Source organism: Heterodontus francisci, chromosome 3 (assembly GCF_036365525.1).
Source record: "Heterodontus francisci isolate sHetFra1 chromosome 3, sHetFra1.hap1, whole genome shotgun sequence".
Lineage (NCBI taxonomy): Eukaryota > Metazoa > Chordata > Chondrichthyes > Heterodontiformes > Heterodontidae > Heterodontus > Heterodontus francisci.
Window position 1 is genome coordinate 80,485,084 of NC_090373.1, and position 24,457 is coordinate 80,509,540.

Here is a 24,457-nt window from a genome sequence, read left to right on the forward strand (position 1 = left end):
TTTTTTTCTCAATTGGAGTCAGTCAATGGATTGGATTCTGTTGGTTTGTGATCTCCATGAAGATCATAACAATGCAAAGAGGTGAAAACATTGCATTCTCGTCGCTTTGCGGGTTCCACATTTTGACTGTGAGATGTACCACAAAGGCTTCCACTCCCTCAATGTCCAGCTGGTATGCGACCATACACAGTGCATCATCCAGATAATGCCTGGAATCCTAGCAACAGTCATGATGCCTTTATTTTACGTCAAATCGCTGTACCATCAGCATTTGAGCCATCATGAGAAACTAGAGGGTGACTACTGGGTGACAAGGGCTATCCACTGATTATCTGGCTCATGATTTTGGTGTGCAAGTGGGCAGCATGTATAGAATGAGAGCCATGCCGCAACATGAAATGTCATCGAGCAGACCATTGGGGTCCTTAAGCAAAGCTTGCACTGCCTGGACCACTTGGGAGGATTCCAAAGCATGTGTCATGGCTTGTCATGGCCTGCTGCATCCTGCACAACATTGATATCATGAGGAAACCAGGTAAATGGCAAACGGAGGAGGAACAGAAGGAAGGTGGAAGAGGAGGAAGGGAGGAGGCAACCAAAACATTTTCTTTCAGTCAATGTGATATTTGTGATTGGCTCATCCAACTGTGGTACCAGTGAATGCAAACCCCAGTTCTCCATTCACAAATAGTCCCAAACCTTATCTTCCCTCTGTTACCGATTATCACAGCATCCTCTTGGCCAAAATGCTGAAATAAAAGCCACCACAAAGCAAACATTCCAAGCCAACTTTATCAGTCAAACTATCCAGTATTTTATACAAAAGCCAACTAATCACCCTCGTTCATTCTCTTTCTGCCTGTCTTCAGTGTACCTTTTCTTGTCCGAGTGCTGCCCCAGTGGCTACAGCATGGCTGGTAGAAGGCTGCTGACCTTCAATGGGAGAGGTTGCAGATGGTGGCAGCAGTCTGGGATGGCTGGCTGACAGGCAACAGCAAGGGTACTGGTGGAGTGGTAGTGATGGGAGAACAAAAGCTGTCATCCTGAGAGAGGACAGCAGGTTCATGCTCCACGCTGCCATTGCCACTTTCCTGGGAACCTCAACAATCCTAGCAATGTGTTAGAGAACAGATTGCTAGACTGCTGTGAGACCCTGCAAGTCCCTTCAAACACTGGTATCTGCAGCTATGTTGGCAGCAGTCTGAGCATATATGACTTCAGTCTGAGCTTCCACTGCAACAACCATTTATTGGGTGGCTTCTGCGTGTGCTGCAATGGAAGCTGAGACATCGAGACCATCAGATCTTGTATCATGATTGAGTCCACAAGTGAGCTAATGGAGTTGGCCGCCATTTCCATGCTAAAAAGAACGGGCTCCAAGTCCTGTGCCAAGTTGGTGCTGAACTCCTCCATGCCCCTTAACATTAACCTCAGGCTTTCTAGTAGGTTTGCCAATGCACCAAGCATTTCATTGTGCATACCCATCAGCTTTTTCCTGTAATCCGCCCCATCGAGGTCTCCTTCCGAGTCCTCTGTAGAAAAACCTGTGTGTTACCTTGTCCTATAGGGGGCTGGCACCTGTGCTACCCTTGTCCCCTGCCCTGGCTGCAGGCCATTTATGCCCAGTGTCTCACCATGTACTGATCCCACTTCCAAGCTTATCTAAAGTACGCACATTCAGTACCCTAACTGGTGGCTGCAAGGGATGGTGTTTCTTCTTCATCAGTTTAACCCTCTACCACTTCTTGCGCCTGAACCATTACCTGACCAGGCTACAATCTTCGGTATCTGAAAAGAGAAAGGTACAAGGGAAGGGTTGCGGGAAAGGGGAAAAAGCAAGAGGTGCATGATCAGACTATCTGCAGCTTACAAATCAGAATAGATTGTGGGATGAGGGGAAAGTGGGATGTGAGAAAGAGGATTTGGTATCAGTATACTGTCATCTTTGATGGTTTCAGCTCTGCTGCAGGCCACAGCCTCAGTCATGGGCGTTCCAATGATGGTGAACACTGTCTCCTCCATGGAGGTGAGAACCTGTCCCCACTGGTTAGGTCCTGCTGCAGTTGTGCATTCCTTGTCCTGCAAGAGAGAGGGAAGTGTATCAGTGAGTGTGGGGCAACCTCTTTGGCTGACGTAGCTGTCATGGTTCAATAGAGTGCAGTGTGCGCAGGCTGTGAGATGTGGGTGTGAGGCTTGCAGCAGTGCTAAGTATGTGAGGGTGAAGTGAAGCTATGGTTGATAGGGATTGTTGATAGGAAAGTGAAGGGGGATTGGTGAATGGAGTAGTGTATGAAGCTTGTAGTTCATTTGTAAGGAAATGGCATTTGAAAATGCATTCATACCTTGACCACTTGTGAGGTCATTTAACTTATTGCGACACTGCATCCAGTTCCTCAGGGCTACACTGCTAGCGTTGACCATGACAGCTATCTGCTACCACTGACCTCACAGCATCTGTCGGGAGGGCCTCCTGACCACTGTGGATAGAGGACCTCTCTCAACCTGTCCACTGTCTCTACCAAAGCCTCCAGTTCTGCATTGGAGAACTTTAGAACATGCTATTTGCCCATTATTCAATGATGTTCCTGCTCAGGCACTTTTCCCCAGCCACTTCCAGCACCTGCTCCAGTCAAAGTGCACCTCCCCTTTATGAGGTGTGGGCTAGCTTTAAGTAATGCAGACTAGCTTTAAGTGTTGCTAGGCTCTCACAATTTTACGCCGCATGCTCATCCACTCAGCAGCGCGGTTACCACTTGCTGCATGCTACAATCATGTGAATGAGCAGGCAGCACAAAGTTTGCACATCACGAGCTCTCCACCTGTTTTTGGGCCTTATTGAATTTCACAGCCCCAGTGTAATTTATTAGTGACTGAATTTCCTGAAAATTATTGATTTTAGATTGAACAATATGTATATAATCAGAACTGTACAGGTTGTCAGCTGTCCAATCCTGCTTTAGCCATGCCTCAGGTGGTAACACTGTCATCTCTGAGTCACAAGTTTGTGGTTCAAAACCCACTCCAGCACTTGACCACAACAATCAAGGCTGACACTCCAAGGCAGTACTGAGGGAATGCTGCACTGTCGGGGGTGCTGTCTTTCGGATGACATTAAACCCAAGGCCCTGTCTGCCCGCTCAGGTGGACATAAAAGATCCCATGGCATTATTTCAAAGATGAGCAGGGGAGTAAACCCTGGTGTCCCAATATTTATCCCTCAATCAACATAACAAAAAACAGATTATCTGATCATTATCACATTGTTGTACGTGGAGTTAGCTGTGCACAAATTTGCTGCTGTGTTTCCTACATTACAACAGTGACTATACTTCAAAAGTACTTCATTGATTGTAAAGCGTTTTGAGATATCCAGTCGTCCTGAAAGGCGATATATAAGTGCAAGTCTTTCTTTCTAGAAGGAAAGAAAGAAAGAAACCATGATCTCCATTTTGACATCATGGGAAACTACTCATCAAGATCACCTTTGGAGAAGACCTACTTCAATTATTTCCAAGCTGTTTTGGAACATGCAAGGCTCATGGCTTGTGCATCTGTGGAGGAGGCTTAGCTATTATTGACCTTGCAACAATGCACTAATGCCAATCAAGCATTTTCTGAAACATAAGGAACTTAAATGGTGCAATTGGTTGGGATATTGTTCTCTGAGAACTGGATTTGCATTTAACAAAGTGAAACCTATACATACATACAAACATACAAATATGACAGGCAGGAAAAAAATCAACTGGTCCATCATACTTGGCACAAACTCATGATGACTGGAGCATCATGATCCAGCCGTATAATCTCCTGGGAAAGGTAGATATATATCATTGTCATGTGCAATATGCTTCAATAGTTGGTTGCTTAGTAAGTTAGAAGGAAAATAAGAAATTGGAAAGGGTGTGTAGGTCATTCCCTGATGTGACACCGTTTTTATGGGGGAGTTTGATTTCACACTAGAAAAGGCTCTGGACAGCAAGATGTCCAGAGATATTCTCACTTTCTACCATTTAAGATTATTCAATAATTTAGTAGAATACACACATACTTTAATTAAAATAACTAACATGATCATTTTGGTCAGCTACTGTAAATAAAATTGCTTAACAGAACCCAGCATCAAGTAACTAGACTCATATTATCTTGATTGATTAATAGATTTTAATGTATTTACTCACTTGTATAACTGACTAGTTCTCATCAGTATTCTGTCATCTATCAATTCTCTTGTTTTGAATAATACAATGCAGGGCTCCATCTGTGTATACAAAGTACCTCTACCAGATGATATCGCCCGGGAAGCAGGTTATGAACCTACATTTGGAATGTTTCAGGGAATCCCAAACAATGATCTCGTCAACGTTTTAGTCAGAGTGTATGTAGTAAGGGTAAGTGGTGACCAATCAAGTCAAAGAACAGGTACTGCGTTTCATTTTTGTTGGTCTTTATTACAGCCATAAAACTTGAACAGGTTCTGCTTCTCATCTAAAATGGTAATCCTTTCTTTCAGAAATTATTCAGTATTTTATGCTATCTTAATTGAGTCATTGAATTGAATTAACTGGCATTAAACAGACTGTTGTGAAATAGGTAGCAGCTTGCAAAACTCCCCAAGTCAGCAGAGTTGCTGATTCTACACAAATTCTTGCTTCCACCCCATGTGCCAACCTGTATTCCATCCTTTCTAAACATTGTAGTTTGAGAGATTTAGTTCACAAGGTGTTATTACCCTGAACCATAATGGTGGCCCAGTAACACTGCACTTTGAATTCCAGGGATTCTGATCACTCCAATTCATGACATCTTAATCAGGAAAATTGGACATAATGGGCTGGTTTTGTTCTCCCCCGGGTGTCGGGGTCCGTGGCCGTGGGTGGGGGGGGAGCCTGAAGATGCCTCCGGGAGAGGGCCGCCACACACCCCAACGCCGGGAGGGCCTCATGACGGCCTCCCCGCCGCTCAGCAACCGCCATTTAAATATTTAAATAAATTAAAAGTACTGAATTAATTATACTTACGCCACTGCCTTCCCTCCCAGTGCGATCTTCGTGCACTCCCGTGCCTTCGGATGCCCGTCCGAGGAAACGAGGCACCACACTGGTGGGGAGGGGGGAGGAAGTAAGTTTCTCAGTGCGGGAGGTGAGGGGGAGAACCGTGTCAAAGTGACATCGTTGGTGTAGGGGATCGTGGGAAGGGTGTTTGGTTAAAGTTTATGCACTTTGTGGGGGGGAAGGTCAGGTGGACACGGTAAGTGTACTCGGGAGGCAAGTAATTAACTTTATAGTTATTGTGGCAGGGGTGGGAGATGGGCAAAGTTAATGTATATTTTTTTATTAACTGTTCCTTTAATTATTTAAACTTAATGGAAGGGCTCAAAGCCCTTTAAAAATGGTGTCAGCGCCTGCGCACATGATCGGGGTCGGGGTGGGGGGGCAGGCCGCCCCAGCCATTCAAATAAGCCGCCACACAGTAGATTGTTATGTTATACAAGGAGACATTTACATTGGTTCAAATTAAATACTGAAGTATATTTTTCACTGAGGCCCAGATCATTTAGTTCTGAGCTCTAACCACAAAGCATTGTAAACTGAAGTGATGAGGGGGCAGAATGTTTGTGGGGTTTCCCTGATCTCCTGTCCTAACATCAGGAGAAGATCAGCAAAAACCCTGCAGGACCAGTTATTTACACTGTTTCTCCAGGGTTTCACCAAATGGGTGATTGGGAGAAGCCATGTCGATATTCTAGGCAGAGAATTTATTTAGGATACCAATCTCATTATATGGCAGTGATTGGATAAATACAAAATAGTATTTCCTCATCTAAAATTAACTGAATAAGCATCTATTGTTGTAGCAGAACACCTAGCCAATATCCTTTATTTCTCAGTTCTTATATTTGAATTCCAATGCTTAAGGCCATTTGTTTTATTTCTTGGTTATTCATTACATTTTCAACTGGCTGACTTCTTGACCTGTTGATTCTTGTTTTTGTTTTGTTTTAACCATGCATTTAGGCCACAGAGCTGCATCCAGCTGACATCAATGGCAAAGCAGATCCATACATTGTCATTAAACTAGGCAAGACAGAGATCAAAGACAAGGAGAACTACATCTCCAAGCAACTCAATCCTGTCTTTGGCAAGTAAGTCCTGTTCATGAGTTGACCAAGTATGGAGGAGAATTTTCTGTGTTTTAGGTACCAAGGCCATAAACCCATTCTTTTTAAGCAGGTGTATGATTTTGTCACACATGGTGCCCTATGCTGTCACTTCAGTAAGAAATCATGGATTCTTGAGTGGAACATTTTGGACATTCAAAGAGCCGGTAGAGGCCCAATGGGCCAAATGGCCTCTTCCTGTGCTGGGAGATTCTGTGGTTTTATGATTCTGTCATGAAACTTATAGCTATGTTAGAGAAAACAATGACCATAACAGTTGTGGCGTACCGTGGATCAGCTAGTTTCTGCCTCGTAACTCAATACACAGAAAGGGAGTGGGTGGGTTATTTTTGTCAATCCTTATTACAACCTGGAGAAAGTTTGGGGGGCATCTGAGGAATATTCCTGGGCTTGTCCATGCATCCAACCAGGTACGTCCTTGATAGCCCCATCATCTGTTGAAATCAGGCATAAATTTTGTAATAAATTCAGGCTGTAAATTGGACCCCTCCACTTGGAACCTAACTTCAAGTCAGCGAAGCTAAGTAAAGTCTGTTAATCATTGGCCAGAACACACCTCTGGCTCCCCCTCTTGAATTGACTGCAGAATGCCACTCCAAATTTCCAGTCTTCACACTGGGGGATGAATTTTCAGCACAGAGGCAGGAAACAGGAGCCCGGTTTGCTTTTGGGTCAGAAACCTGCCTCCGGTGACAAACTGATTAAAGTTCAGATTTTTGTGTGGGAAAGCCCTTAGTTGATGTGGAGACGGGTTTCCTGTACACTTAGAGCCAGTGGGGGGCAGGAATGGAGAGGAAGGTCAGATGAAGTATGGGACTGCTTTAGTCCCCCCATGGCAGCCATCACTGAGGCTGCTGGTGGTCCTGAAGGAGAGATCTGCAGTTTGTGCCAAAGCCTTCCGCTGCATCAGAGGGAAGTGAGATGTCACAGGAGAGCCAGAGGCCTGGCACCGAGGACAGGCCCTCACTTCATCGATACTGCCCTGGATCTAATGTTGGTCATCATGAAGGAGAGGAGGGAGGTCCTCATCCTGGAGGATAGCAGGAGGAGGCCACCTCGTCGTGCGGCAGGGGTACCTCTCTGTTCAGCTCCATCTCACTCTGCCTCATCTTTCTCATCTTCTCTCCCCTCCTGTTTCTGCTCCTCCCCCAATGAGCTGTCTCCTTCCAGGACCTCATTGTCCTCAAGGTCCAAACCTCTCTGGAGGGCCATGTTATGGAGAGCACAGCAGACCCACCACAATGACTGAGACCCCTGCAGAAGTGTATTGGAGGTTGCTGCCCGACTGATCCAGGCACTGCAATTGCATCCTGAGAAGTCAGATGACCTGCTAAATGGTTGTCCTAGTGAGCAGGTGGTATTGGTTCTATCGCTTCTCTGCCTCTGACTGTGGCTCCATAGAGGGGTGAGTAGTCATCTCTTCAAGGGATTTCCCTTGTCCCCTAGGATCCATCCAGGCACTTTGGGGGTTTGAGTGAAGATCTGATGCAGCCTGGACTGGTGGAGGATGAAGGGGTAATGGCAACTGCCAGGAAAGTGAGCACACATGCAAGAAGCACTTGTTGTGGCCGGAGACCACTTGGATGTTGAGGGAATGGAAGCCCTTCCTGTTGATGATGCCCTACACCTGGGGGAATCCACTGATGGCAGAAAAACCTAATGCCCACTGTCCCCACAAGGCCGTGTCTGTTGTTAAATGAATGTGCTGTCCAGCTTGGCAAAGAGGGTGACCATTAGTGACCAGCGAGATGCAGTGGTGTACAGCCATTTGCAAGATGCCACTGAGGTTTGCAGTTGATCCTTGGAAGGAGCCAGAAGGAAAGAAGTTCAGGCCACTGTTACATTGACGGCTTCTGGCAGGGTATGGCGGCCAGTGCTGCAAGGTGTGAGGTCTTCAGCAACAAGGGCACAGATGTCTGTGACCATCTATCTGGAGAGTCACAGTCTCCTGCAGCTCTGGGTCTCGATCATCTCCAGGTAGCTCCATCTTCAGCAGTAGATCCTGTTTTGAGGGTGTAGCCTTCATTGCCTTCCTGCCCCTCTTTCCTCTCTCATGCCCTCTTGCTGCTCAGAGTTATGCCCTTCCTCCGGAGGGTGTTGCCCCTTATCCCACTGTGCCCAAAATCTGATAATGGTGTCCCCAATCCCAGTTGGAGCCCTCCTTTTAAACAGGTGGCCATCCTATTGTGATTGGCAGCTTTGCCCTCTGCTCTTCTGCCCCCCCCCATGATGCTGGGGGTCACGACCCCATTCGATGTCCAAGTGCTGAGTGTCCACTCTCCCTGCCACCTGCATAGTGCCAAAGGCCACTTACCAAATGCCATGTCCCCCTTTGCCCCGCAGATGCTGTTATGGGGCCGGGGTGATACTCTGGGGCAGCCTTGACTGGCTTCCCACTGTGTAGCCGCCTCCCATCAGCTGATCAGAAACTGAAGGCTTCTGAAGTCTGGGTGCCTCTTTAAATAGTACCCCCCCCCCCCTCCCGCCTCTGCAACAAGCTGTTAACGAGATTTTTAACTGATTAAATTGGCCTCAATCAGGGAAAATAAGATTCCTGTCCCAGCCTCCCATTGCCCTGGTGATTCTTGCCAGTGCTGGTATTTTCGAGGCCCCCCACCCCTCCTCCAATCCCGCCTGCAGGGGGCCCTGAAAATCCAGCCCTGGGTAATACTAAAGGGCTGGTTGCTTGTCCCCAGTATGGAATTGGCTGTATCCCCAGAGACTTGGGAAGGGCCCTGGCAGAAGCTCAGCAACAAGACAAAGTTTCACCCTACCACACTTCCAACAGCAACATTCCAGAATTTGTACCCTAGGATCTCTGAATAGTTATTATTGAGTGTGGTTTCATTTGTGTAAAGGAAGTTGTTTTATACCAACCAGTTCGCATCCAAGCAATGGAAATCTAATAGTCACTTGTTAGTTCAGTCAGTTACATTACATGACTTTATCTACTCAACCAGGTCTTTTGACATCGAAGCCACATTTCCAATGGAGTCTATGCTGACAGTGGCTGTATATGACTGGGATTTAGTGGGTACAGATGATCTAATTGGAGAAACTAAACTAGACTTAGAGAATCGCTACTACAGCAAACACAGAGCAACGTGTGGCATTGCACAGCAATATTCTCTGTGAGTAATTTAATGTTGCATTCAATTTAATTAACATATATTTTAAATCACTATTAGTTTCTGTTGCAGTAATGTTAATGTTCCTGTCCGCTGAGAGAGACTTCATTTTACTTTTTAGTCGATTGCTGGGTTCTGCTGTGTAATGTTACATACAGTGAAAACATAGGACAATGACTTCCTATATTTACTTTATCGAAATCAAAGGGAGAATTTTAAAATAAATTTTAACTGTACCATTTGAGTTTTAACTCCCATGCCACCCAGTTTCATAGTCGTTGCCTCTGCCCATTATTATCAGAATTTTAACTGTACCAGAATCTGATACAAAAATTGCAGTCCCTGCACAGGGTTCCACTGTTTAGATGCTCAGCACACCTACAGAGGAATGAGATCAGTCCATTATTATACTTTGATGGCACTCCCTGTGTATAGCACAAAATGCTCTGGGTGTGGTAAAGACTAGGCCAGGATGTTCTGCCGTGAGATGGGGAGGAGAAAAGGGGCAGAAAATGAAGAGGTGGAACAAGACTGGTGTGGCAATGTGATAGCAGGCACAATACGCAGAAATGACAGAGGATTGTTTAATTTTATGAACAGGGGCTTCCCTCAGTGCCATTCCAAATGGTGCTCTGTGGTAATTTTTCTTTAGAACAATGCAGATTATGAGGGAATGTAATAGAAGTGTTTAAAGTTATGAAAGGATGGCTTAGGGTAAATAGAAGCAGATTGTTTCCAGTCATTGCAGAATCAAGAACAAGGGGTCATAGATACAAGATTAAAGGGAAGAAGTTTAGAATAGTGGGCACGAGAAATTTCTTTACACAGTGAATGGTACAGTTGTGAAATTAATTTCCAGGATTAGTGGTTGAAGCAGGAACTATGTCTGTCAACATTCAAGTTTAGATGTGATAGATGATGAAGGAAAAGGGGTTGAAGGGATACAGGAGCAGGGAGGTTAATTTGATCAAAACTATTTGCTTGTATGAAGAGTAAAAACCAACATGGACAGTTTGTGTTGTAGCGTTTATATCTAGGTAGAGACCCACTAAGAATGGTTGCGTTTTTAGCAAGTTTCCTAGACCACTGGTTTAGTGAATCCCAGCAGTAGTACCTTTGGTTTACAGCTAACAGCAAGAGACCCACTTGAAGAACCCAGCTGCACTAGTGCAATATAAAAACACCTAAGGAAACTTATCAAGCTGCATTAACGTTGCTACTTTTGTGCTAATGCACCATGGTTTGAGTGTATATCGGCGTAAAAGTGTCAGGAAATTAGCAAGCTCACTAAAGTAATAACAATGACAATAACTTGTATTTATATAGTGCCTTTAATGTAATAAAACATCCCAATACAATTGCAAGGTAACAGTTTGTGGCGGGGATCAAAAACAATAGCTTCAGTCTTCCTAATATTTAATTGGAAGAATTTCCTGCTCATCCAGCACTGAATGTCAGACAAACAGTTTGACTATTTAGAGATAGTAGAAGGGTCAAGAGAAGTGGTGGTAAGACAGAGCTGGGTATTGTCTGCGTCCATGTGGAAACTGACACTGTGATTTCGATGGGGCAGCATGTAGAGGAGAAATAGGAAGAAGCCAAGGATAGCTCCTCGGGGGACACCAGAGGTAACGATGCCGGAGTGGGAAAATAAGCCATTGCAGATGATTCTTGGCTATGATTAGATAAATCAGAATGAAACCGGGCAACAGCAGTCCCATCCAGCTGGATGACTTAATAGAGAGATTTTTTTTATTATTCTTTCAAGGAATGTGGCATAATTGACAAGACCAGCATTTATTTCCCATCCCAAATGCCCTTGTGAAGGTGGTGGTGAACTGCCTCCTTGAATACAACTGAGTGGTTTGCTAGACTGTTTTAGAGGTCTTGAGTAATATATCAGCCAGACTGAGTAAGGACAGCAGATTTCCTTCCTCAAAGGGCATTAGTGAACCAGATGGGTTTTTACAACAATCTGGTAGTTTCATGGTCATAATTACTGATATTAGTTTTTTAATCCTGGATTTATTTAATTAATCATATTTAAGTTCATCAGCTGCAGTGTGGGATTTGAACTCATGCCTACGGATAGTTTGACCAAGCCTCTGGATTACTAATCCAGGAATATAACCACTATGCTACTGTGCCTCTTAGAGGATGGGGTAGTCACCCATATCAAAGGCTGTAGACAGACCGAGATGCATGAGGAGCGAACGTTTACCTTTGTCACAGTCACATAGGATGCCATTTGTAACTTTGATAAAACCTGTTTCGGTACTGTGGCTGGGGCAGAAACCTGATTGGAGGGATTCAAACGTGGAGTTCCAGGATAGATGGGCAGAGATTTGGGAGGCAACAGCTTTGGAGAGGAAAGGGAGGTTGGACATGGGGGGTAGTTTGCCAGGATGGAGGGGTCAAGGTTTTTTTTTGAGAGGGATGATGATGACAGATTTGAAGGAGAGGACTACAAAACCTGTATTGAGAAAACCATTTACAATATAAGTTAACATGGGGGCCAGGAAGGGAAATTGGGTCATCGGCAGTTTAATGGGAGTGGGGTTGAGGAAGCAGAAGAAGCACTGAAGTGCAAGACTACTACCCCACATACCGCCCCCCCACCCCCCACAAGGAGACACTCTCACACCAGTTTGAGTTTTGAGTAAGCCCAACCTGAGGAACACTATATGAACTGTAGAAGTCCTTGAAAGGACTAACAAAATATGCCATGAGGTTACTAAGATCAGACCAGCAACAGAACCATGTCTTCAGTTTGTTGTATTCTGTATCTGTTGGACATCAGGTTAGTCACTGATGTGTTCTTCCTGTACACAGTCATGGATACAATATGTGGAGAGATCCTGTGAAACCTACACAAATGCTGACTAAACTCTGCAAAGAAAGCAAAGTAGATGGGCCTCACTTCGGACCAGGAGGAAGAGTGAAAGTTGCTAATAGAGTCTTTACAGGGCCAACAGAGATTGAGGATGAAAATGGTATGAAAATAATAGTTTTGTCATTTAACCACTCCTGCCCTCCACCCACTCAAGGACCTTTCCCTTTTGTTCTAACCCTTCCCCCTTTTCCCAAGGCTCTGCAATTACTTAAAAGCCATTTATCATCTTCCAGTTCGGATGAAATGTCATCAATCTGAAACGTTAACTCTCTTTCTCTCTCCACAGATGCTGCCTGACCTGCCGAGTATTTCCAGCATTTTTTGTTGCTATTCAAGATTTCCAGCATCTGAAATATTTTGCTTTTGTTTTCTAAAAATAATTATTATATATAACATAGTTAACATAATATTTAACGTATAATTCCTGAAATTGTCCTATGGGTCACTAGTGTATGTATCTTTGAGGCATTTCTGTATGTTTCTCATTCTGCTGTTTTAGCAGAGGTGTTAATATATTTACTTTAAACAGGTTTGTACCTCTGCTAATATAGTGGAGGAAGGAATTTAATGCCAATACCATAAAAATTCACATTCAGGTCCTCCTATGCTTAATTTCAGCACGTATGAAATTGGAAGCTTTAGCAATCCACTTTGGTTCTGGATTTATTCTAGAATATTATCCCATGAATACGTTGATATACTTACAGTTGTAATACATATTATTCTGAATTAGTGGTGCAAACATGTAGCCAGCTATAAGGATGGAAGAGTGTAGAAGTCCTGGATCTTGCAAATATTTTCTGTTTTGTGCATGTGAAAATGTTTTCATTTGGGAAATGTTATTGTTTTATTTTATTTTTTAAAAATATGGATTGACATACATTCAGTTGCCCTAATATTCGCAGCAGCTGGGTGAGGTTCTTCACTGGCACTGCAGCTTCATAAATTTATCCCTGAAGAATATTCAGAACCGACGTTTGGTTAAGTAGTCGCATTAACTTGACTGATGTTATTCATTTCTCCCAATCAGGTGTAAAAAAAGAGACTGACGAACACTTGTCCCTAATCGTTCTACACCATTGGGAGGAGATTCCACGAGTCGGCTGCAAGTTGGTTCCTGAACATGTGGAAACCAGGCCTCTGCTAAACCCTGAGAAACCAGGCATTGAGCAGGTACAGAAAACTGGGCACAAAGAAGGTGTTGGAAAAAACTGTGTGAGGTGATTTTAAAACTGTGCTCCCAGCAGGATGTTAGTCCACCAGGAGTGTATATCAAAATTTGGAAGTTCATAGACTATGATTTTCTAATTAGAATGGGTTGGAAAATTGTGGACAGAGTACTCCCAAATTTCAATGATGTACTCCCTGTAGGCAAGACTCTCCTCCAGGAGTACGGATAGTGTAGCTGAGTTTGATGTTTGTTTCCTATTTCGGGCCAGTTTCAGTTCAATTATTGAGCAATCTAAACCAAATATGAAAGGTGACTCAACTCAACACCTTAGTTCAGATTTCTCTTGCAGAGAAATATGGCTTTCAAAGAATCTCTGAACAGAGCCTGTGATAGATACCGTTGTGAACTAAATGTCCAAAATAACTCCATAGAAACAGCACTACAAACGTCAGACTAAAGACTGAAACAACAACGCCTTGCGCATATCCCTTTGAAAGGACAATCAGTGCCAGTTAGTGGCCACAACTGTAGAATCACCCATGTGATATCAGTGAAGTTTGCCCACTTCCATGTGACTGGTGTTTTCTCGGCAATGTGAGGTCTGGAGGCCTTCAACTAAGGACTATTCTGCAGTAAGAAGCAACGGACCTATAAATATGAATATCTTTCAAAAAGCAGAGCTTCACATTGTACTATCAACATCAATATGAGATGTGGATGAAGGGCACTGTAATACTTGATTATCAATGAATAAATAATAGATGGTTAAATTCTAGACCTTGACATTGAATTAGTGTTACGTCAGATTGAAAACATAGTGGCATCAGGCTGAAGTCAGAGAAAATACAGGAAGAAAGAAGACATTGTATATTTCAGTGGTTTAAGATACTGGGAAAGAATTTTCCCAGCAAACAGTCCAGACCGACCCTAAATTCTCCTAATTTATCAATGGAGTTTGCTGACTTTACTTGTATCAATCTTAACCTGCTGTACAAAGCAGGCAGCAATGACAGCTGCACAAAGCTGGTGGGGTACTTCTTTACATTTGCATGGCAGGTCAAGACTACAATTCTTACTAGTGGCCTGAGCGGGGAAGCCACTGGAGCTTTCCTGTCAGGTGAAGACAACAGAGAGAGCAGCTTGAGGCCAGAAGAGGTCCAAACAGATAAGTTTTTCACTTTGCTTGTGGGCCCAGGAGAAGTAGCAATACTCGACCGAGCCCCACAAAGAAAGCTTAAACTTCCACTGCCACGGACACCCCTTTCCTAACGTAGCATAGCCCCCAAAGCCAATCCCATTACTGGAGATTTTATGGAGCATTTTGCAAAGAACAAAGAACAGTACAGCACAGGAACAGGCCATTCGGCCCTCCAAGCCTGCGCCGATCTTGATGCCTGCCTAAACTAAAACCTTCTGCACTTCCGGGGACTGTATCCCTCTATTCCCATCCTATTCATGTATTTGTCAAGATGTCTCTTAAACGTTGCTAACGTACCTGCTTCCACCACCTCCCCTGGCAGCAAGTTCCAGACACTCACCACCCTCTGTGTAAAGAACTTGCCTCACACATCCCTTCTAAACTTTGCCCCTCGCACCTTAAACCTATGTCCCCTAGTAACTGACTCTTCCACCCTGGGAAAAAACTTCTGACTATCCACTCTGTCCATGCCGCTCATAACTTTGTAAACCTCTATCATGTCACCCCTCCACCTCCGTCGTTCCAGTGAAAACAATCCGAGTTTATCCAACCTCTCCTCATAGCTAATGCCCTCCAGACCAGGCAACATCCTGGTAAACCTCTTCTGTACCCTCTCCAAAGCCTCCATGTCCTTCTGGTAGTGTGGTGACCAGAATTGCACGCAATATTCTAAGTGTGGCCTAACTAAAGTTCTGTACAGCTGCAGCATGACTTACCTATTTTTATACTCTGTGCTCTGACCGATGAAGGCAAGCATGCCGTATGCCTTCTTGACTACCTTATCCACCTGCGTTGCCACTTACAGTGACCTGTGGATCTGTACTCCCAGATCTCTCTGCCTGTCAATTCTGCCATTTACTGTATACTTCCCACCTGTATTAGATCTTCCAAAATGCATTACCTCACGTTTGTCCGGATTAAACTCCATCTGCCATTTCTCCGCCCAAATCTCCAACCGATCTATATCCTGCTGTATCCACAGACAATCCTAATCACTATCCACAACTCCACCAACCTTTGTGTTGTCCACAGACTTACTAATCAGCCCAGCTACAGTGCAGTTTGGCAGATAACTATGAATAATTAATTTGCAATTTCCTTTTGCCACAATTTTCAGGGTCGCATTGAAATGTTCGTTGACATGTTTCCAAAGGACATGCCTGCACCAGGAGCACCAATTGATATCTCACCACGGAAACCAAAGAAGTAAAGTATTCTCATATTATTAAGGGTGTGCAATATAACAAACATAACTCAGTTCAGTTGCTCTTTTTGTGCATATTTTACTGATTCAGTGTACCTTTACAATATTCTTCATTTGTTGTTGTTTCAGAAATTAATAACACATTTAACGCTAGAAAAGCCCAAATTGTCATTTGAACCAGAAGTCTGGTGACATCAATATAATAACATTCTTGTATACCAGCTTTTCAGTGAATTATGCTTCAGGCTCAATTTGAACAGAATAAGTTCTTGATTATTTTAATTCCAAGTCGTCGTGTAGCAGGTACATCTCTGTTCAGTGTCATCTTCTTCTGCCTCCAATTGCTCCTCCTCGTTCGCCTCCTGTTCCTATGCCTTCCCAAAGAGCTGTCTCCTTCTAGAGCCTAACCATCCTCAAGGTCCACACTCTCTGGAGGGCCATGCAATGGAGAACACAGCAGACCACCGCAATGACTGAGACCCTTGCAGGAGGGTATTGGAGGGCACCATCCGACCGGTCCAGGCACTGGTATCACATCTTCAAAAGCCCGATGGCCTGCTCAATGGTTGTCCTGCTGAGCAGGTGGCATTGATTGTATCGCCTGTCTGGGGCTTCTGTGGAGAGGTGAGTAGCCGTCACTAAGGGATTTCCCTTGTCCCCTAGGACCCATCTTTGCACTTTGGGGGTTGGACTGGAGATCCAAGGCAGTCTGGACTAGTGGAGGATGAAGGAGTCAAGGCAGCTGCCAAGAAAGCGAGTGCACACATGGAAGAATTTCTTGTGGTCGCAGACCTGTTGGACATTGAGGGAGTGGAAGTCCTTCCTGTTGATTGATCTCACTGGCCAGTCACTGGGTGCCTTGATGGCCATATGGGCATAATCGATGATGCCCTGGACCTGAGGGAATTCATTGATGATTGCAATGCCCTCAGTGCCTGCAAAGGCCCATCTGTGTTGAATTGGATGTAGTCCCCTGCCCTCTTGAATATGGCATCCGTGACCTGCCTGATGGTGTGATGAGCTGCCGTCTGCGAGATGCATAGAAATTCAGGGCAATGGTGACCTTGACGGCTGCAGGCATGTGGATCAGAGCACAAATGTTCAAGACCATCAGCCTGGATAGTTAGAGCCGCCTATGGCACTGGCTCCATGTTATTTGCAGGTAGCTGACTCTTGGGCAGTAGACCCGATGTCTTGGGTAGTGCCTTCTTCCCCTCGCTGTGCTCCTCCAGCTTCCTGCTGTTCAGGAGGTTGCTTCTGCTGAAGCTCATCCTCGCTGCTCAGTCCAATCTCAGAGTAGCCTGTTCTCATCTGAACTCCTCAGCTGTGATTTTTTGCGTTCACCAGGCCTTCCCCTGCCAACCCTAGCTCCCCAAGTGATGCTAGCGTCCCTCTCCAGATTCCTACCACTCACCACTGAGAAAAGTAAGTCTATCATCTCCAGAAATGGGTACTCTTTGGAACTTTTGGAGCAGCTGAGCTTTATTTCGGGCCTCTAGATTATATTAATCAGTCCTTCCCATAGACCTCATGGCCCTCTGCATTGTTCACATCTTCTAAACCTTGCCATGGTCTTCCATTAAAAAAATCACAAACTGCTGCTGACAAGCCTGTTAACAAGCTCCATAATGAGCTCAACAGGCGATTAATTGGAGGCGTGTGTGCCATGCTATCCCTCCTGGTGCCCTTTAAAAATGGCTTTGCGTTCCGGGACCCGGTGCCAACCACCAAGAATGCAATCTTTAAATTGTGTGTACGCCTGCTCCCGCCCCCTGCAGGCTTTAAAAATCTGGCCCCTTGTCTCAAAGCATGTTTTCTCAACTTGAGAGAGTTGAATAAAAGAATGAGAGGGTCCAAGAGTAGACGCAAGACCACAGACGATGACAGAATATCTTCATAGGCAATTTCCTCTCCAGAGAATGAAAGTTAGGTGATTAGAGGAAGAAAGCACCCTTAATACAACTGCTTATTATATGTTTTTAAATATGTTCCTCCTGTGATTGCAGCCAAGTGCTTTAAACAAGGGCAGATTTCATCCAGTCTGCATTTTCTGTTGGAATAGATGTTCCTTTCTCTTTAATTCAGATATTGGTATAATAAGCTTTACCAAATAGCAACAGCTATTTTTTTGTTTGGTAGCTAGTATCATCCTGACTACTATCTCTTCATTTCTCACATCTTCGTTTGAATCCAAACCAGAGACAAGAGGTAAAAATCAGCTGTTTGGAAGGGTTCAGTCCAGTTCTGACACTTTGGTTACAGTTGTATTCGTCCATTCTTTTGTAAATGGCACTGCACATGATTTAAAAAAACAAAATCCTCTCTGAACATGCACAATAGTTTCCAATGACCCATTGAACATTTTGTTCTGAAACATATGCATGTGTATTATGTGTATCCTGCCATCTAGGGCTGTTACCATTAGCAACATATGTTGTGGATGTCAAAAAATACACTTAAAAATTCTATTATTCCATTTCCTGATGAGGTAGTACAAGGAGAAGATATCAAGATGGTCCAGCGAATCATATGCACCAGCAATTCCTGATTATCTAGATTAGAGTAGGGGGTAGAAACGGATGTGTTGCTATGTGGTGCTTTAGCTTTAGCCACCTGAGCTTATAAGTGGTGACATCAAATTCCAAATGCTTAATTCTTAGTTAAGCATCTTAAATTATACTTACAATCATTTGTCTGTTGGACCTAAGTCTACACAAAGTACTGGCAGGGTTTTTGGGACTAATTTTGCTTGGAGGAATCATAAGCACAGATACTTAGAGAACAAACCTGTTGGTGTGCTACCTTCATCTGAAGGACTTTCATTTGGGATGGGGGCGTGGGGAGTGGTGTGTTTGAGTTTCCATTCTGTTGTAGCTGTCAGAGAGGAATGAAACAATTTATAAGCCATTGTAACTTACATTTTAATATGAATTTCTATAATTTCCACTACCTAGAATACTGACTTTCCAGAAACTGGGAAATGTATGTTCTCCATTCAGATTGATGAACTTCAATGAGCATCCATGTCTTCAGTAGCTTTCTGAGCTGGTTTAAGATATTATTTTGCACTTCTCAGGAATGAATAATCATCTGCTGAAGGGTCCTATCAATGAAAGATCAAGAGGAAGCGAAATCAGTTTGTAGTAATTGGGTGTTCAGTACCTGGATGCTGCTATCAGTCCATATTGAGTCTGTGTCTCACTCAATCATTATTAATATATTTTATAGGAGGAATTTTTAACCTGTACCTCCACCAATCATTTCTCCATGGTTTGATTTGCAGTTGGAGCATGGCGACATCCCATTGTATCTCATTTCTAACAAAAACTTCAGCCATAGAAAAATATTAAAGTATTTTGACTTTTCAAGTATTGGAGTTGCATCTAGGCTATTTTAAAAATTGTATAGATAACCTCTGCCCTCTAATTACTGACAGATACTTTATTGCTTTAAATATGAGTTCCTTTATTTTACCACAACCTTTAGCCCACCATTCAATAAAACTGGGCTGGGGAATCAACTGTCCTATGTATTTATTGACTTCTTCTGGCAACTGCTGAACAATGTAGTATTAATATATATTAAGGTCAAATGTTGGTGCTTCAATGTTGATGTAACTGAAAAATCACCAACCAAAACAAATCATCAATCTTACTGGCTGCTTCCTGTGTTGTCATATTGGAGGTTTTTTGCTGCTGTTGTAAAGACTAATAAGAAGAGTAGTTAAGTACGGTAAGATAGTGGTTACAAGAAATCAGCAAAGCGTACATATTAGGGACACTGTAATAATGTTTTTGTAGCACACCCTATTTCAGTTTCACAATTCTTTCTTTGTCCCTTTGGTTACTTCTCTGCAAGAAGTCTGTCGGTACTTTTTATTTGCATTGGAAATAATGGAAGCTATATTGCATGTGCCAAGTTAACACTGACTGGAGAGAGTGCAAAAGGCGTGCTATGCATTCAGTATTATTTGTGCCTCAGCATCTCACCTTGTCTTCCTTCCTCCCTGCCAGATATGAGCTTAGAGTGATAGTTTGGAATACAGATGAGGTTATCTTGGAAGACGATGATTACTTCACTGGAGAGAAATCTAGTGACATTTTTGTCAGGGGGTATGTACAACTATGTGCCCTGTGTTGGGGTCGTGAAGTGTGTTTTTTTCTAATTCCTCTTTGTTTGTTGCTTTTGTTGTTAACCAGTTATGAACTGCGTGTTATTGTTTGGAACACTGATGACGTTGTTCTTGAAGATGATGCTTTCATGACAGGAGAGAAGATGTCAGACATCTATGTCAGGGGGTAATGATACCATTGCACGACTCATTCCCCTCTATGCTGAGCAATCATTCATATTTCGCCATACATTTCCGCAACATAGCTAGTAGCAATTGCATTTAACTGCATTTCAAATCCATACCAAACATATTTCTGGTTCCTTTAACAATTTATATGAAGTACAATGCAATATCTTACGTGAAGAAAAATTGTGAAATAGCCCTTTAAAACCAAAAAAGAATTTTTGTTTGGAAATCATTCTTGTACCACCCAGATACAACCTGAATGGATAGTTCTAGCTTTTAGGATGAGTAATTGGCTTAGAGTTGGGATTCAGATTCAGTGCAACACCAACCAGCCACAACTCAAATCCGAGAACAAAAACATGAAAAATTGTGGAGTAAGAAACATTATCTGACTCATTAAGCCTACAGATAGGTATCATGGATTTTTTCCAATATACTTCTGAGAGAGATGATATACCATGGGTGAAATCGTTTCTCTAAATTCCCTTGGAATCATAGAGATTTGCAGTGCAGAAGGCGGCCATTAAGTTCATTACGTTTATGTCAGCTCTTTGTTAGAATAATCTAAAACAAAGGGCTGAAATTTACATCGCTGTAGTAAACTATGGCGGTCCATCGTTGAGCCGCCACGATATTAAATGCGGCGGCTCATATAAATGGCCAGGGTGGACTCCCCCCCCATCACCCACCCAATGATGTAGAGGAGGAGGGCGGTTCGCCCCGGCAACGGCGTCAGGCACCACTGCGAGCCCTACATGACAATTTAAATATTTAAAGAAAAATCAGATTAAACTTTATTTTAAAAAAATTAAATGAATGTTTCTGGCCCCTCTCCCAACCCCCCCCCCCCCCCAATAAACATACACTTCATTCCATGCCCTCTTCCCCCAACACCCCCCCTCCAAAATACGTACCTTGTGTGCCTGACCAGTCCCCCTCACAAAGTTCACAGACTTTTATCTTTAACCCTTTCCACCATACCCTCCACCAACCATGTTAGTTTGACCCCGCACTGAAATACTTAACTGCTCCCCCCTCTCCACCAGTGTCCCTCATCGGATCTCTGGAGATCCGAAGGCGTGGGAGTGCCGGCCACCGGCTACAATATTGCAGCGGGATGGACGGTGAGAGCGGGTAAGTATTTAATTCATTTATTTTAATAAATTTACATATTTAGATTGGCTTCCTGTCGCCGAGCAGCAGTGGGGGAGGCCGCCACGACGCCTCGCTGCTGCCGGCAACATCGGGCCGGGCCTTCCCCCGACGTGGGGGGGTCTGTAAAATCAAGCCCAAAGTCACTGGTTCTCTTTTTGCCCATAGCTCAGTTTCTTCCTCTATTTCAAATGTTTATCTTAAAAGATACAATGGTCTCTTCCTCAACTATTCCCTATAGAAGTACACCAAAAGGATTCTTACCTGCATACTGATCATATATAATAAAATATTCACATTAAATATGAACGTACAAACCATTTACCTGATTAAAATACAAAATAAAATTGCTGGATGGCTTTTATTGTATCCCAACCCCTTCCCCCATTAAATCTCCTGTATTCCTTCTCTGTTTTAGTGGAAGTGGTCCCAGTATCACAAGTTCCTCCTCATAACTATAGCTGCTTATCTCTGTATGTGGCCTATGACTACAATGTTCTTTCTATAATGAGCTCAAAACTGCACAGAGTGCACAAATTCTTGCCTGACTCTTTAGTTCTTTATTATTGTACTCTAGGCCCCCATTTATAAAACTCAAAATGTCATTTGCTTAATCATTCAGGAAATTATGTATTTTCACTCAAATGTTTGTTCCGCCACACCCTTCACAGTCTCTCCTCTGAGTTTATATTTCCATTCCTTGTTTTTCCTGCCAAAATGCATTACCACATACATTGCATTAAACTCCATCTATCACCTGTCTACCCATTCTACTAATTCTTGTGAAGTCTTTTACAGACCTCCTCATTGTTGTGAAACTCTCTAGTTTTGTGTCATCAGCAACTGTCAATACTGTGCCCAATTCCAAATCATCTATATTTACCTGGAACAAAAGTGGATCTAGCACTGACCCCTGGAGTACACTATTTTCAACCTTTCTCCAGTCCTTTGTTTCTTGCCTGGCAACTTTCTATTCATGTTGCTGTGTTTACTCTTGTACTATATTTTGCTAACAAGCTTTCCATAATGCATCTCACCAAATATCTTTGTGCATGCCCATTCATATATGGAAATCTCTCCTCATCCTACCTTACTGTCCTCTATCTGACTTGCACAGCAGTTATATCGAAGATACTATCTGAGCAGAACATAAATGCATTTCAACTAGTTCTCCAATAGTATGTTTTATGTATCTGGAGCATTCACTGGGCATATAACCAAACAACCCTATGAGTCCAGATGTTTGGATTGACCTTCTGATTTATACCCTGTCCTTGATGGGGCTTTTATTATATTTTGCCTGATGTCTGTGGATAATCAGACTTCCACAATTGACACAGATGCCCTTGCAGCCTAAGTGAAAGTGCCTCCATTCATAACCATATCAGAGATAATCTACAACATTCAAAAAAAAATCATGAATATAGCACTAGCATGAACAGGAGGCTGAAACCTAGATGACTGATACTTAACTAACTCAAAGCCTAAAGCAGAAAAGCAGACTGCACAAACTTGAAAACCTACAGAAAAAAAAGTAACTTCACAGGTTGGTGATTGAAAAGGAATGTTAGCATTTATAATTTGATATAATTGCTAATCCATGAACCTGGCTCATTTACACCAGTGGCAGTTTAGTTGCATTTCAATGTATGAGCCTGTTGGATTTTTCGATACTAATAGTTTTAGTCTGAATGAAAAACATTCTTCTCCAGCATCTTTAGTCTGAAATATAACCCTAGATGATATATTGCGTAATATTAGATTGTATGAAATTGCCTTGTCCACTACTCTAACAGAGGCATTTAACAGCTTATAATATCTCAGAATATAATTTGTAGACTTTAGTGCACAAAACCAGGGCAAAGATTATAACTCCTCACGAATTTATATCATTAAACTGAACTGATTTTTGTTATTGAAGGTAGATCAGTTATTAATTCAATAATATAATAAAGCAACAAAAATCCTGTTAAGAGTGTAAAATATGGCAAAATATAACCTGAAAAGAACTACAAATATGATTGGTATGGTTTCTGTGGTAACAGCATTTTAATGCACATTACTATTTAATCTTTTTCGAGAGAGGGCTGGATTATTTTTTTCCAGCATGACTGCACACATTCCCATGCATGACCAGTGCTTAAGTTAACTTTGGGTGAAATCTGCAGAAGCTTTATTATTCTGAGAAAAGCATGCAACAAAGTAACTAAAACATTTGCCTGTGGGTGCACGAGGGCTGTAATGTTTTCATCTTTTAAGTTTGGGTCACTAAATTGTACAGGAATCTCCATGAATGAAATATGTTTTGACATACCCCTTCTTGTAACACTCCTTGATGGAGCACTGCCTCTAATGTAAATATGACACTCAAATTGGTAAAGTACACATTCTGAATATAGGACAAATTTCATACATCTTCCCAAGATGGATTACAACAAACTGTCATCTATTTTAATTCCTTTGGATATAACATATTTTCCTCATAATAAAACTGAATATTTTATAATTCATAAAGGTAGCCAAGCTCATAAATCAAAATAGAATTATTTTAAATAAAACTTTTATCAATTTTTCAAATGACTGTTTCATGATGATCAATTGAACCAGCAAAGAAAATAGCAAAGAAAAAAGTAAACATTGAATCTTCATTAGTTACTTTCTTCCCTTCTTTCGGATTTCAACCTCCTCCTGCTCCAGCCTCCCTGAAAATCCACAGCATTCCCCTCCCATAAGAATGGGTGGGTGACCCATTTTAAGATGTCTATTGTCTCTGTAACCCATCACTAGAAGGCACATGAGAATAATCGAGGTGGTTCGCCCTGAAATTTTTTCTTCCTCCTTATAAGGTTGCAGCTACTTTTCAGTTGGTACACAGCTAAGGTCAGAAGCCTATCAAGTAGGAATAACAGCTACAAACCTACATGCTACTTCACTGTGGCATATCACTTTATTGTAGGGCCATCTCACCGTCATAATAAATTTGCAATCAACATATTCGCATTTTTTCCTGCTTTGGTTCCTCTTTAGATCCTCCCCCATGCCAGCTGGAGGACTTTTATTAAATAATAAAATGCTTTCAGAAGGCATTCAGCATGCTGCTGAAGGCATTCATTTAAGTTGATTATCGAGGCCTGTATCTTCGGCTGGGTAGATGGCACCTCTAGAACTGTGGTTCTCAAACTTTTTTGGTTGAAGGACCCCTTTTCAAATGGATTAGTAATCACAGACCT

General features: G+C 42.8%; 1 protein-coding gene across 2 annotated transcripts in view; it reads left to right on the plus strand.

Moving 5' to 3' along the window:
- The window catches only part of otofa (otoferlin a), a 479,852-nt gene that overhangs the window by 430,656 nt on the left and 24,739 nt on the right, over positions 1-24,457 (plus strand). For both annotated transcript variants that reach the window (XM_068017769.1, XM_068017778.1), the window contains 7 exons: positions 4,254-4,391; positions 6,018-6,145; positions 9,142-9,312; positions 12,142-12,302; positions 13,233-13,375; positions 15,689-15,777; positions 19,789-19,887. In XM_068017769.1, coding sequence (XP_067873870.1) covers positions 4,254-4,391; positions 6,018-6,145; positions 9,142-9,312; positions 12,142-12,302; positions 13,233-13,375; positions 15,689-15,777; positions 19,789-19,887 — 929 coding nt within the window. The remainder of the gene's footprint in view (positions 1-4,253; positions 4,392-6,017; positions 6,146-9,141; positions 9,313-12,141; positions 12,303-13,232; positions 13,376-15,688; positions 15,778-19,788; positions 19,888-24,457) is intronic.